At 61.9% G+C, this 12,753-nt stretch overlaps 1 protein-coding gene across 4 annotated transcripts in view; it reads right to left on the bottom strand.

The window, feature by feature from the left end:
- LOC120592621 (integral membrane protein GPR137B-like) overlaps window positions 1-12,619 on the bottom strand; it is a 16,049-nt gene extending 3,430 nt beyond the window's left edge. The window contains exons 1-2 of one of the 4 annotated variants that reach the window (XM_039850358.1): window positions 12,036-12,613; window positions 9,340-11,607 (exon numbers count right to left, since the gene is read on the bottom strand). In XM_039850358.1, coding sequence (XP_039706292.1) covers window positions 11,590-11,607; window positions 12,036-12,404 — 387 coding nt within the window. In that variant the 5' untranslated portion in view covers window positions 12,405-12,613 and the 3' untranslated portion in view covers window positions 9,340-11,589. Of the gene's footprint in view, window positions 1-9,339; window positions 11,608-11,734; window positions 11,842-12,035 lie in introns of those variants that run through there. The other 3 variants (XM_039850356.1, XM_039850357.1, XM_039850355.1) reach the window with 3 other exon arrangements.
- Window positions 12,620-12,753: the final 134 nt, after the last annotated feature.

The raw sequence follows: 12,753 nt of genomic DNA, 5'->3' as shown, positions 1-12,753 counted from the left end.
ACTTCCTGGGTAAGAGCCAGGTGTTCAGTGAGCCGGCAGGTTAGGAATCGCGCTTTAAGAGACGGGCGGGGTGGGGGCCGCAGGCCACGGGGCTGGACCGGGGCTGGGCTGAGAAGCGACGAGGAAAAGCAGGCCATGTACGTCACAGGCAACTGTGAGACGGCCTGGACGGGCAGCTGCCGGGGGCCGCGGCCTGCGGGGCATTGGGGAGCGACTGCGGGTGCTACAGGGCTTCTCTTAGGGGTGATCAGAATGTTCCATCAACATGGCCGCAGGCGGGGCACTATGAGACGTGCGAGAGGAAGAGGAGGAGCAGGCAGGGGCCGCGCAGGGGTGGTCACAGCCTCGGAGGCCCCCGGAGACAGGGGCCTGAGTCGGGGTCCGGCAGGGAGCCCCATGCTGCCCGGGGCTCGACGGCGTGAGCGTGGTGAGGCCAGTGGCTCTGGCAGGCCGGGGGGGCCCGGAGGGGAAGAGGGCCGACGGCGGACTGCGGGCAGGGGAAGTGGACACCGTGAGTCAATTCTAGGGCGTCAGCTGCTCTTTAAAAATGTGTTTGTGACGTGGAGGAGACGTTCGAGGGCACTGGGCCTTGTTTTTAAGATTGGGGGACCCCAGTGTGCAGAGGAGGCTGCACCCCCAGAAGAGCAGAACGGAGGGGGAGGTGGGGCAGAGGTGTGGGGGAGGGCGCCCTCACCGGGAGGCCAACGGCAGGGAGACTGAGGCAGGAAGGAGGGACACAGCAATGGGAGGTGGCAGGTGAGGTCAGGCTGGACCCTGAAGGGGCGGGGAGGCCCAGCTGCTTTTGGGGAGACTTGATCAGGAATGGATGTGAGCAAAGGAGGGTCCAGGTTTCTCCCCGCCCACCCCGTGACACCTACGCCATCTGTGAAAACACCAGCTGCTTCCAGAACCCCCGTGGCGAAGGCATGGAGGGACGGGGTCGGGGAGCAGCAGCGGGACGAAGGACCGCGGCGGAAAAAGCAGCGGCCTGCACCGCAGACGCCTGTCGTCCGTGGGAACAGGGCGTCTCCCCCGGGCCACAAACCCTTTTGGTCTCAGGGTCTGTGCTGCTTTAAGAGTCCTGCCTAGAACTAAGCCAGGGAGACGGAAGCGAGGTGACTGTCCCGAGATTTCGTTCAGGTTTGGGGACGCCGCGTGCGTGATCCCGGCTTTTCCCGTCCCCGCTGAGCTCCAGGCGGGCCTGCGGCGAGGCCGGGCTGCTCCTGCTCCCGGCCCCTCTTCTGTGGACTTTATTCAGAAAATCTCCGACTTCCCCCTACTCCGATGTCGCTCCCTGAAGTGCTGCCCCCTTAGACGCTTCACAATCCTCCCACCTCCACAGGCTCCAGACCCCAAAGCTGGACCCCTGACCCCATGTGCCGCAGCTCGGCCTGTGGGCGGAGGCCCCTGGAGGTGCTGGGAGTCAAAATCCAGCTCTGAACCTGTGCAGTCTGAGGACACCAGTGTGGCACCCACAGCAGCCTAGACACGAGGCGGCCTGGGTGTCCACGGACAGACGGGCGGCACGTACACGCTGGGGCACGTTACCCCACAAAACATGATGAAATCCTGCCATTTGCGACAACACGGACGGACCCAGAGGGAACTATGTTGAGTCAGATGAAGACAGAGACCCGCCTCGCGGGTTTTGTGGGGACTGGGCCAGTCAGAACTGTGCAGCGCCTGGACAAACACCTGCCGCCTCACAGACACCGTGGTATCTGCTGCCGCCACGTGTCCTGTGCACGCTCTCAAACCGTTTCTCTAAGTGCACAGCTACCAAACTGGGAGCACATGACCGTGACCTTGACCATAAGAGGAACCTCCACCCTCGAAAAGTTAGGAAGCACCGGCACCCTGCGTCTGCTTGCGCGGTCCCACTGTGCTGCCCACTTCCTCCCGGACCGGGGAAATTACGCAAACCCGAGGGCCCGCTGATCCGGTGACAGTCATCGGCCAGCTGCCTTGGTCTGTGTCTCCGCGTGCTGGGTACCGTCACTTGCCAGGGCAGGGTGACACCCACGCATGGACTCCTCCCGTCACGCAGCGTCCCTGAGGAGGGGCAGGCGGCAGCTTCGGGTGGACGGAGGAAGCGTGACGTCTCTGTGCAGAGACCGTCCAAGTACTTAGAGCCAGGGGAGCCATGACAGAGAAGGTATACCCGGTCCCCGCCACCGAGCTGTGGGTGCAGAGCCTGAGGCCAAGGGCGCTGTGTCCAGGTGCGACAGGCCCCGGGCCGTGCCTGCGTGTCCACCTCCTGTCTTTGCACTTGGCAAGGACATGGCTCGCGGAGCGGGTGGGGCTCACTTCTGGCCTCACGCTGAGCGTGGAGCTCCTCACCTGTGACCTCGGAGCCATGGGGACACTGTCTTTCCTCGGGACTTCTGTGAAGCCCAGAGTCCCCAAAGTAGCCTCAGCCTCCCTGGCCCTCCAGAGAGCCCTCCTCCTCCAGCGTGTGTGTGTGCATGTGTGTGCACACGCGTGTGTCTCACACCTGTCTGACCTGGCGCAGGCAGGCGCTCGCCTCGCCTGGACGGCCCCCTCCCTCAGGGCTTGGGACAGAGGCCCGGCCTGTGACACCATCTCCCTGGCGTCCCCTTCCTAACGGGCACTCTCTCTCCTCCACCCTCCACGAGCTCACGAGAGCTTCCTGTCTTTGTCACCTGAACTGCGCCCCACCAGCCAGGCCGCCCCGAGGCCAGGCTCCGTCAGGTGGGGGACAGGCAGCCTGAGAGGGCGGGGGCCCTGGAGACAGCCCCGCCCCCTAAGGCTCCCAAAGCCAACCCAGCAACACCGAACCCTGGCCTCCGCTCCCTGCTCCTCCACGTCCTCTCTGTCCCCTGAATGTCTGGATTAGGGGGCACGGCTGGCCAGACAGCCCCAAGCCTGCACCCCGATGAACTCTGTCTACCTTTCCGGGCCTCGGCGTCCATCAGGAAAGGGGTAGCGCAAACACTCGCTGAAGTGCCTTCCCCGTGAGGCCTGTCGGGTATTGTCACGGCCTGGCTTCTAAGTGGGCATGGGCCCTCCTGTCGGGGGAGGGAGGGGACATGGGTCCAGCGGCCCCTGAGGACAGCCCAGTCACATGGGCACAGTCCCACCACCTCGCTGGCTCGAGGGGCGAAGCCACGGGGAGGTGCCCGCCAGCGCCTGGCCCCGCTGGACGCTGACACTGTGCATCGGCCCCCTGGCAGGTCCTCCCCTTCAGTGTCATGGATGGACAGGGCTGTGGCCACACAGGTACCATCGTCGTCATGTTTCTGAGCTGCTCCTGCCACAGGTGCAGGTAGATCCGTTCGCCAGCCAGGGCCTTGCCCACAACTGTCCCAAATGAGCTTAAATGTGGCAACGAGGAAGAAACGTCACAGCTGAGGAAACTCGGCTGGGTCACGAGCCGGCCAGGCCCAAAGGCCGCACGAAGGAAGGGCTCTGTGCAGTGTGTCCTGTCTCGGCACCGCCCCCCGATGCTGCTGGCAAGTTACACAAAAACTACAAGATAAGTGAGCAGTGAAAATGCCTCCGGCCCCCCACGAACACACGAGATAACTTTCTGCCTCAGAATTCTAAGGTTTCCCGGAACTCTCGCCCTAAATGTTTGTGTGTCCCCAAATTCGTATGTTGAAACCCTGAGCCCCACAGCGTGGCGGTGTGAGGACGTGAGGTCACTGGGAGGTGCTGAGGTGACGAGAAAGCAGCCCTCAGGGAGGGACCCCACACACAGAGCTGCTCCCCGCTCCGCCTCGTGGGGCGCGAGGAAAAGTCGCGTCTACGCCGACACCCGATCTCGGACTCCCGGCCTCCACGCCCGTGAGAAATGAACGTCCGTCATTTAAGCAGCCCAGCTATCGTGTCCACTGTGGCGCCCAAGCGGACCGAGGCACGATCAGGTGACGCTCTGTGTGTGGCGCCCGAGCGCACTGCCACGTGCCTCCCCCAGAGGAAGCGACGTATAGTGCCAGACGCTGTCCCTGGAGCTGCCACCAACTCACTGTCCGCGCTGGGCAGGGCCTTTGGGGACAGGGCCCAGGATGGTGAGGGACAAACCCACATCCTCTCAGAAACAACAGAAGGAACTGACAACACCCCACCCCAAGCGGAGTGGACATCGAACCCGCGAAAGGCCGGCCGCCGTGGGTGGGGGGCTGACATTGCTGGGCAGGGCCTGGGGGGCGGACGTGGGAGTGGACCGGCCCCCCAGGCGCCACCTGTCCGCCCTGAGCTTGGCCTGGACCCCAGGAAGCAGCCATGAACAAACCAGGGAAATGGATCTGACCTATATTTAAACAGCAGCAAAAGCCACTGGTTCTTTATAAAACACGCTCCCGAGAGAGAGTCACACGGGAGTGAAGGGGTGCATTAAGCCCCCAACCTCCTGCTGGAAACATCCCACGCTTCATGTCACCACTGAAAGGACTGTCACCACCTGACACCGGCTGATGGCACAACAGACACATTATTTATGTAACCTCTTCTCCCTGCTCGATGCTAAGGTCCGCGAAGGCAAGAACCACGTCGGACCTTAATCCAGACCGCACGGTGTCTGCAGAGCAAAGGTACTCGGTGACACGTGACAAAGCAACACGCCTGTCACCCCAGCGACGGACAGGTAAACGAAACTGTGGTTCACGCTTACACTGGAGTATTAGCCAGCCGCAGAACAGGATGACGGGGTGACACACGCAGAACAGGATGACGGGGTGACACACGCAGGCTACGACGTGGACGAACCCCGAAGACGCCATGCTCGGGGAGAGAAGCGGACACTGCAGGCCACGTAGAGTGTGATTCCTCTGATGCACAACACCCGGAGCAGGTAAACCGGCAGGGACAGACGGCGGGGGCCGGGGGAGGGGCGTGGGGACGCGTGCTCACGGGTGCGCGCTGTCCTTTTGGGGGGAGGAAAATGTTCCGGAACTACACAGAGGTGATGGCTTCGTGAGCATGTGAATGTACTGAATAAAGGCCACTCAGCTGCACACGTTAAAATGGCTAATTTCACGTGATGCGAATTTCAAACCGACTTAAAAAACGTGATTTATCGAATGGACGAGTCTCCGGGTTCCGGTGGAAACCAGAGTTACCGTGTGAGAGCCGGTGGGGCCTGGACCTCTGTGTGGACGGACGTGCGTGTCTGGCCAGGGCGGGAGTGTGGGCCTGGCCCGCCGGCCTGTGGGACCCAGTGCCGTGGGCTCCAGTGCGTCCCTCCCTGCCTGCTGCCAGTCATGTGTGACGAAGGGACTGTCACATCACCCGATGGGCAACGTGACCCCTGGGCTGTGGGGAGAGCAGTGTACGAGGTGGGGTGTGACCCGGATTGCTGATTTCATCGTGTGTAGACATTCACCCCGTGTTCCACTGGCTGCAGAGTTTAGCAGCGGTGTGCGCCATGGGGGCGGGGCACTGATGATGTCACAAGACGTCCAGCCTGTGGAGGCCCCAGGCCTGCATGTCCCCAGGGAGGGAGAGGGGAGGCTCCCTGAGTGCCGTGGGGCATGTGACCCGTGGCACTGTCATTTCCGCGTGTCTGTCTTTCCCAATGGTCAGTGGCCCTCGAGGGCAGAAATCCTAACTTGCTGCCTCTGACCCCAAGACACCCGTGTGCAGGTGACTGATCAGATTGGTTCACTAGGTGAATGACACTCACTCACCACAAGACAAACACCAAAGCCCATTTCCAACTCGTCCCAGCAAAAGGACGGAATGGGGTGGGGGGTGCTTGGAACAAATGCCGGGTTTGTCCTAACCTCGTTCCAAGGACCACGTCTGGGCTGTTTTTCTATGGCTGTGACTTAAAAAATTTTTATCTTTTAAAGATGCTTTAAAAAAAATATATGCAACAGGGACCGCACGTGGCCCGCGGCCGACGCACTGCCTCGGCCCCTCGCAGCCGTCCTCACGGCCCGCGTGCCACGTCCGGGGAACCAGCCGCCTGCACAGAACACCACCAGCTCTCCGTCTCTGAACCGTGAACGGTCACCACAGGATGAAAACGAAGTAACAGATTTGCAGGCCTCTGCAGACCTCTGTGAACGCCCAGCGCCAGGTGCTGCCTGACCTGTTTGCGGACGCTACTCCTGTCCAGACTGTCGGGGGCGGGGGGGGGCCGCCAACCAGGAAGGGGTTGTCCCCTCTCACAGGACGGCAGGGTGACCCGCGGCCGATGTGCAAAGCCGCTCTTGGGATCACATGATCTGTTGTTTGTAAAACCCTAAGAATCGCTCGGTGAGCTGCGGGCGGCGCGGCCTTCCACCCTGCCGTGCTCCTCTCGGCCAGCGCGACCCTGCCACCCCACCCCCCGCCTCCGCGATGGTCCACTCTGGGACTGGAGGCCTTGGGTGTGCCGATGAGGGACCCAGCACAGCCCTCGGTGGGGACGGGCCTCTGCTGACAGACACAGCCTGGGCGACCACCCGAGGCACGAAACCAGCCTCAGCACAGTGCTCTCGCCCCGTCCCCCCCAGTCCCTGCTGGTGGGAAAGGCAGGTACCGAGCTGTGGGCCCCGGAGCGGGCTCCCCGCGGGTCCGGCTCAGGCGGTGCTCCCCACCGCACGAGGACGAAACAGGCGGCTCAGCCCAGCCCCTGCTGGCCGGAAAACATGGCTTTGTGGTCAGTGCGGTCGGAATTCGGAAGCACTGTGAGAGTCTAATTGTCCCCAAGAGCCCTAAGGACATTTACGAAATTTGGTCACCTTGGGTTGGCAGGGGAGCTGTCAGGTACTGAGGCGGCACAGTGGGGCAGAGAGAAGCTCGGGCCAGGAGGAGCCGCCTTGGGGCCCGGGCTGCAAACCAGGAGGCTGATCCTGGGGGTGTCAGAAGCAAGATGAGGAACCTACTTCCAGGGCTGCCGGCAGCGGACGGCAGGCTGGACCCTAACAAGGAACTTCTCCTGGTGCTGTGTGCACCGCACGCGCGCGCACACACACACACACACACACACACACACACACACACACGCAGGTGCTGACTCAGGTGGTCACAGAGGCAGCCACAGGGAATTCACACAGGCACGCATGAAATTCACACAAGCGCACACGGAATTCACACAGGTGCGCACAGAACTCACACGGGCACACACGGAATTCACACAGGTGCGCAGGAATTCACACAGGCATGTACACAGGCGCTTACAAGTACTCATACACACAGAGGAATGTACATAGGTACACACGCACATAGGTGTGTGCCCAGGTTTGCACACGCAGAGGTATGCACACAGGCACACACACATACAGCTTTGGTGGCTGTAAGCCCACTGAATGACCAGAAGGAGCCAGTGCCAGGGGCCAGGAGGCCATGGTGTGGAGTGCAGAAGCAAAGCCAAGCCTGTTCCTGCCCATGTGACGGTTTGGTCCCAGCTACGAAGTCAAGGGCTTGGGGACTGGCAAAGGCCCGTGTGTCCTTAGCTGCTTACTTCCTCATAGTCACCAAGAGGCCTCAAGGCTTCCCCTTCACAAGTCCCAGACGACCGCCTGGCACACCGCACGGGCTCGGTAAACATCCCCCGATTAGATGCTACGGCGACTAAACATCCCCAAACTCCTAAGACCGCCCACTGCCTTTCCTGGGGGAGGGGCAGAGAGGGGTCCCGGCTGGACTTCGGTGGCCCCCGGCCGCCTGTCAGCAGGGATGAGGGCCGGGACACATGTCAAGTTGGGGGCATGAGCACAGGTCCAGAGGTGCAGGCCTGTCCGGCTCTGCCCGCCTGGCTGGGGACCTGGGACAAGTCACTGGGATTCTCCAGGCCCCGGTGGCTGATGAGCAACGGCTGTGAGGAGCTGGTACCCTCAACACCTTCCCACAGGGCAGGCCACCTGTCACTGCCATTTACACACAGAAAAGCGGCAGCTTGGTGGTATAAGTTGTTTGGATGACAACTTTGGGATGATAAAGGCAGAGCCACAGCTGGGCCTGACCCTTGGGACTGGGGTTGGGTGTCGGCTGGGCCTGGGTTCCCACTGTCAGGACACACAGAGCACCCTAACGGCGGGGGGTGGGGTGGGGAGGAGACACGGCACAACCCTGCATCAACCCAGGATGAGTTCTGGTCGCCATTTTCCTGCACGGCCCCAAGAGCCACACTGGGACCAGGCCAGGACCTGAATCCGCTCTGCCCACGGGGTCCCTGCTCCTCCCTCTCCCAGGGCTGCTGCCTCCCGAGTCACAGGCCCTCACTAACGTCCACAACCTCCAGACCTGCCCCATGACCCCCGAGCCCCCTCCGTAAACCCAGGCCCCCACGCACGCCCCCCCGTCAGCTTCCCAGGTGCCCGCAGAGGCGTGGTACAGTCCGGGCTCCTGCGTCAGTGCCCACTGGGCACATCGGGCTCCTGCGTCAGTGCCCACCGGGCACATCGGGATGGCTCACTTCTCCTTCCTATTCTTGAACTTCCCACTGTGATGTCAGTGTCTGTCACAGGACTCAAGACAAGGCTGAACCAGGAGAAGATGAGCTCACCCCACTCAACCAGGAAGAAGCTGAGCTCGCCCCACTTGACTGGGGAGAAGCTGGGCTCACCCCGCTCAACCATACTCAGAACCCAAGAGTCTGAGACCCAGACACACGGTTCTGAGGGAGAACACTAGGGGGACAGATGCCCAGGTGTCGCCGAGCTCACTGCCACCCCACGACCCACCACCCCAGGGGACCCTCTGCCACGGCTCTGAGACATGCCCAGAGCCGCCCTGGCACAGAAGCCTCCATGGCTTGGGGGTGGCAGGCACCACAGTACCGCAGGCTCAGGTGTCGGGGTCCCGCCCTGCTGGAAAGTTCCACATAAAGGCCGGTTAGCAGGTGCCGGGCAAACAGGCCCTGGGCCAAGGCCTCCGTGCCGGCCTTGGCCCTACCACGCCGGGGGCAGCAGGGAGCTGCATGGGCATGTGGCTGTCCCCCAGACCGGCAACTACAGGTACTCGATGCTCCATGCTCCAAGGGGAGCTGCAAACATTTGGGCCAGACGTACACACGCCACACACTGGACCTGCTCGGAGTCAGCTCGGCCAGTCCTACCACGAGCCGCCGCCCTGCCCTACCACGAGCCGCCGCCCTGCCATCGGCCTGCTGGCAGGAAAGCAGTGTTTAGGTGGGAGATGTGTGACCCTAGGTCACTGATGGACACTGCTCGTGAGGAATTAGGAAGAAAGGGAACCCAGCCCCCAGCTCCCTGGGCAGGGAATGTGCAGGCCCAACAGGTATAGACATCAGAGCAAAGTGGGTCACGGAGAGTCCTGTGCTGTGGGGGTGTGAGGGCCCCAGGAACTTGGAGGGTGCCGCCTGCCTCCACCTGGGATTTCTGCAGGTGGCAGGGCCCTTAAGCAGGCAGAGAATGAAGAGGTGGGGGCCTGGGTGGGTACCGGCCCATCACCTGGGCGGCCCCACCTGGAGAAGGCTGGAATGTTAAGGAGACAGAGCCAGAGGCAGCCAGAGCAAGGTGGAGGACGAGCTGGAGGCGGACAGGCCCGGAGTCACATGAGACAAGCCTCCCCTCCCTGGGCCAGGTCCAGAAGAGCCAGATTCCAAAGATGACAGAGAGGCTAGGAGCACGGGACACGCCCTGCTACGCCAAGCCCTGGAGGGACCCGACTGCGGCTGCCCAGGCCGGACGGCCAGACTGCACGCCACCTCCAGGAGGGGCCACACGGACATGCTGCCTCCTCTCCCTACGCCTCAGACGGGGGCCACCAGGGAGGTCATCTGAGAGACGAGCAAGTATGCCCGGGCACTGGGCTGGCGTAAAGGATGTGACAACCACAGGAAGCCCCTCCCAGTTCCCGACTCCCAACGTGTGCCATGTGGCAACCTTCCCGCTGCCCTCTGCTCCTGCCCGTCCAGCCTCCGACCCCGGGAGCTACTCCCTGAGGTCACAGTCCCACTCAGGTCTCCTAAAGCGTAAGTGTGCCCCCAGAAATCCCTGGAGTCATGATCGACCTGTGCTGTGCGTACACTTTGTGTCCCCACCGGGGCGGTCGGCTCCTGGAGAACCAGGCGTTCTGTTTAAGGGAGGGTACGTGTGCCGTAGTGAGGGGTCTCAAATGCTGCACCATAAGCAATAAGCCTTCTACTCAGACGTCTCAGATGTCCCAGATGTGGGTGTGACTCCCAGCTCCACTGAGCACTGTGTGACCTTGACCGAGTCATTTAAGCTCTCTGACTCTCCTCTATAAAATTGGGATCGGACTGGTACTTTCTTCAGAGTTTTTGTGAGGAACGAATAAGATAAGCTGCTTAGAACTGTCCCAGCACATAGTACCTGCTTCTTCGTTGTTGGCTGCTACCCCTCTCCCTCCCAAATCCGATTTGCCCGCTCCAAGGTGGGCCCGGGCAGCAGGAATTCTTAAGCTCCCTGCGGCTCTGCCAACTCTCAGAGCAGGCGTGTCAGAGCTGGGAGGCAGAGGCCAGGCCCTCTGAGGGTCCCCAGGGTGTCGGAGTGTTTGTCAGGAAGCCAGGGAATGGCTTTGCTCTGGCAAAGTGTCCAAGATGCCAGCACTCAGGTCCTATCTTCTCCTGCCAGCCACTCTGGAGATGCACAGCCACCCGGGAGACGGAAAGGACCCAGGGCCTCCGGGCTGGCGCGGCTCTGTCTGCCCGGTCACTTTCCCTAGCTCAGCATTTACTCGCCAACCAGCAGATGGTGCACACAATGCGCAGCGCCCTCCCTCCCCATCCAGAACGTGCATGGGGTCAGCAGCGCCGTGGCAGCCTCAGAAAGGGGCAGGAAGAAAGATCTCAGTGTGTAGCATGACCACTGTCACGTTCCTGAAGTAACATCGACTCACCTGGCTTTTGTGTCTTGCTGGAACCACCCCTTTTTGTTCCAGTAAAAAAGCGTGGAGTGTCTGCAGTGGAGCTGAGCGCCTGACCTGGTTTTCAGGCTTAAAAGCCGTATTTGGACAGATGATACGCATTATTTGCAGACTGGAAAATACACTGGACTTAAAAGGCGGCTTTGAGCGTAGACCCATTTTAATAGAGAATAATAGCTACTAAATACACCAAGACAATCCTTTTTCTACCTTTTTTTTTTTAATCGATGACATTTTCTTTAGAGAAACAGGGACACTATTTAAAGGAACGAAATGCCTGCTTGCACCCAGCCTCTGCCCACGAGGCAGCTCTTAAAACACCCTCGGCGGGTGACACGCTTGGTGCCTTTCCCCTGGGCAGAGTCCTAGTGAAAACAGACATCTTAGTGCTCGGAAAGCTGAGGAGAATCAGAGACGGTGACGACGATGGTGGCACAGTGTTATTAAACGTCATGAAATACTCGCCACAGCGTTTGCAAAGGGCTTTATAATGACTGTACTTTGATTAATCCAACAGTGAAAGCAGGCAAGCCAATTTGCATGTTCTCCCATTAGCTTATTAACAATATGCCTCATAAAAGAACTCCCGTAAAAGAGCCCCAATAAACGTCTAGGCTTGTGCTTGGGGCCTTACCCCTGCTGCAGCAGCGCGAGGAGCTGGGTGCCACCCTAGACGGCTCCTTACCCATCCCGGAAAACGAGTTAGTGAGTCTAGCTGAGTGGGGCTTCTGAGCTGCAGGTTCTAAACGCCTCATCCAAACTGGGGCGGTCTCATCTGCCACACTCAAGTCAGTGTCCGGCCCAAATCTGGAAGCCAAAGTGCAGATGATCTCCCCAGGCTGGGGCGAGGGGCTGGAGGGGAAATTCTACAGTTCGAGCCCCCCTGGGGGCACATCTGCCATCAGTACCTACTCTGACGTGTGCACGAAGAAGCCGCGCGCCGCGCGCGAAAGGGCCCCACATCTACTGGATGGCAGACTGGCGAGTGGCCTCAGCCCTCACTGTCCTCCTTCGCCTCTCTTGGGAATGGGAAGACGTTATCTGAGAGAAACGTCTGCAGGTAGGGCAGGCTCAGACCACCCCAGGGCCAGCGCATACCCGCCCCCCTCAGCTCTGTGGCTCTGCCACCGCCCCCCACTGCCCGCGCACCAAGCACGTCGCTGGGCCACCTGCCAGGTGAGCGCCCTCCACGGAGGCGCCCAACAGGTGCCCGCCCGCCTGCCCGCCCGACTCACCTGCGTGAAATACAAGTTCATGAGCGTGAGGGTGAAGAACTGCAGGCACACGGGGAAGCAGTAGAGCAGCCAGAAGACGAAGGGGCTGAGCGCGTTGGCCGCCACGAAGTCCCTGAAGTAGAAGGAGAAGAGGACCGTCCGCAGGGAGGCCCAGAGGAGGCAGAGGAAGAGGAAGACGCTCTGGTAGCTGAGCCGCTTGTGGCCGTAGCGCAGCACCAGCCAGAGCTGCGCGTAGATGAAAACGAAGAGCAGCGAGTAGAACGCGGTGTAGACGCTGGTGAGGCCGAGCTTCACGTAGGGGGGCACGGCCGGCGTCAGCGTGGGCGGCAGCGAGTCGTTGCGGAGGGGGTCCCAGCGCGGGGCCGCCATCGGGCCGGGGGCGCTGCGGCGCGGCCGGGGGCTCGGGCCTCATCGGGGCTCGCCGCCCCTGCGGGGGTCTCGGCGCATCGCTCCGTCCGGGCCGGCGGCGGGAGGAAAGACAACAAGCCGACTTCCTCCCGGCACCACATGATTCACGGGGCGGCCTTTGTCTACGATTGGTGGCGCTGCGCCCCCGCCCCGCGCGCCCCCGCCCCGCACCGCGCGCCCGACGCCCGGGCCTGGGCGCCCCCCGGCGCCGCCCCGCGCTGTGCGCCCCCGCCCCGCGCGCCCCGGCCCCTCCCCGCGCTGCGCGCCCCCGCCCCGCGCGCCCCGGCACCGCCCCGCGCTGCGCGCCCCC

Source organism: Pteropus medius, unplaced genomic scaffold (assembly GCF_902729225.1).
Source record: "Pteropus medius unplaced genomic scaffold, Ma_sr-lr_union100, whole genome shotgun sequence".
NCBI lineage: Eukaryota > Metazoa > Chordata > Mammalia > Chiroptera > Pteropodidae > Pteropus > Pteropus medius.
This window is presented reverse-complemented; position numbering and strand designations above follow the sequence as displayed.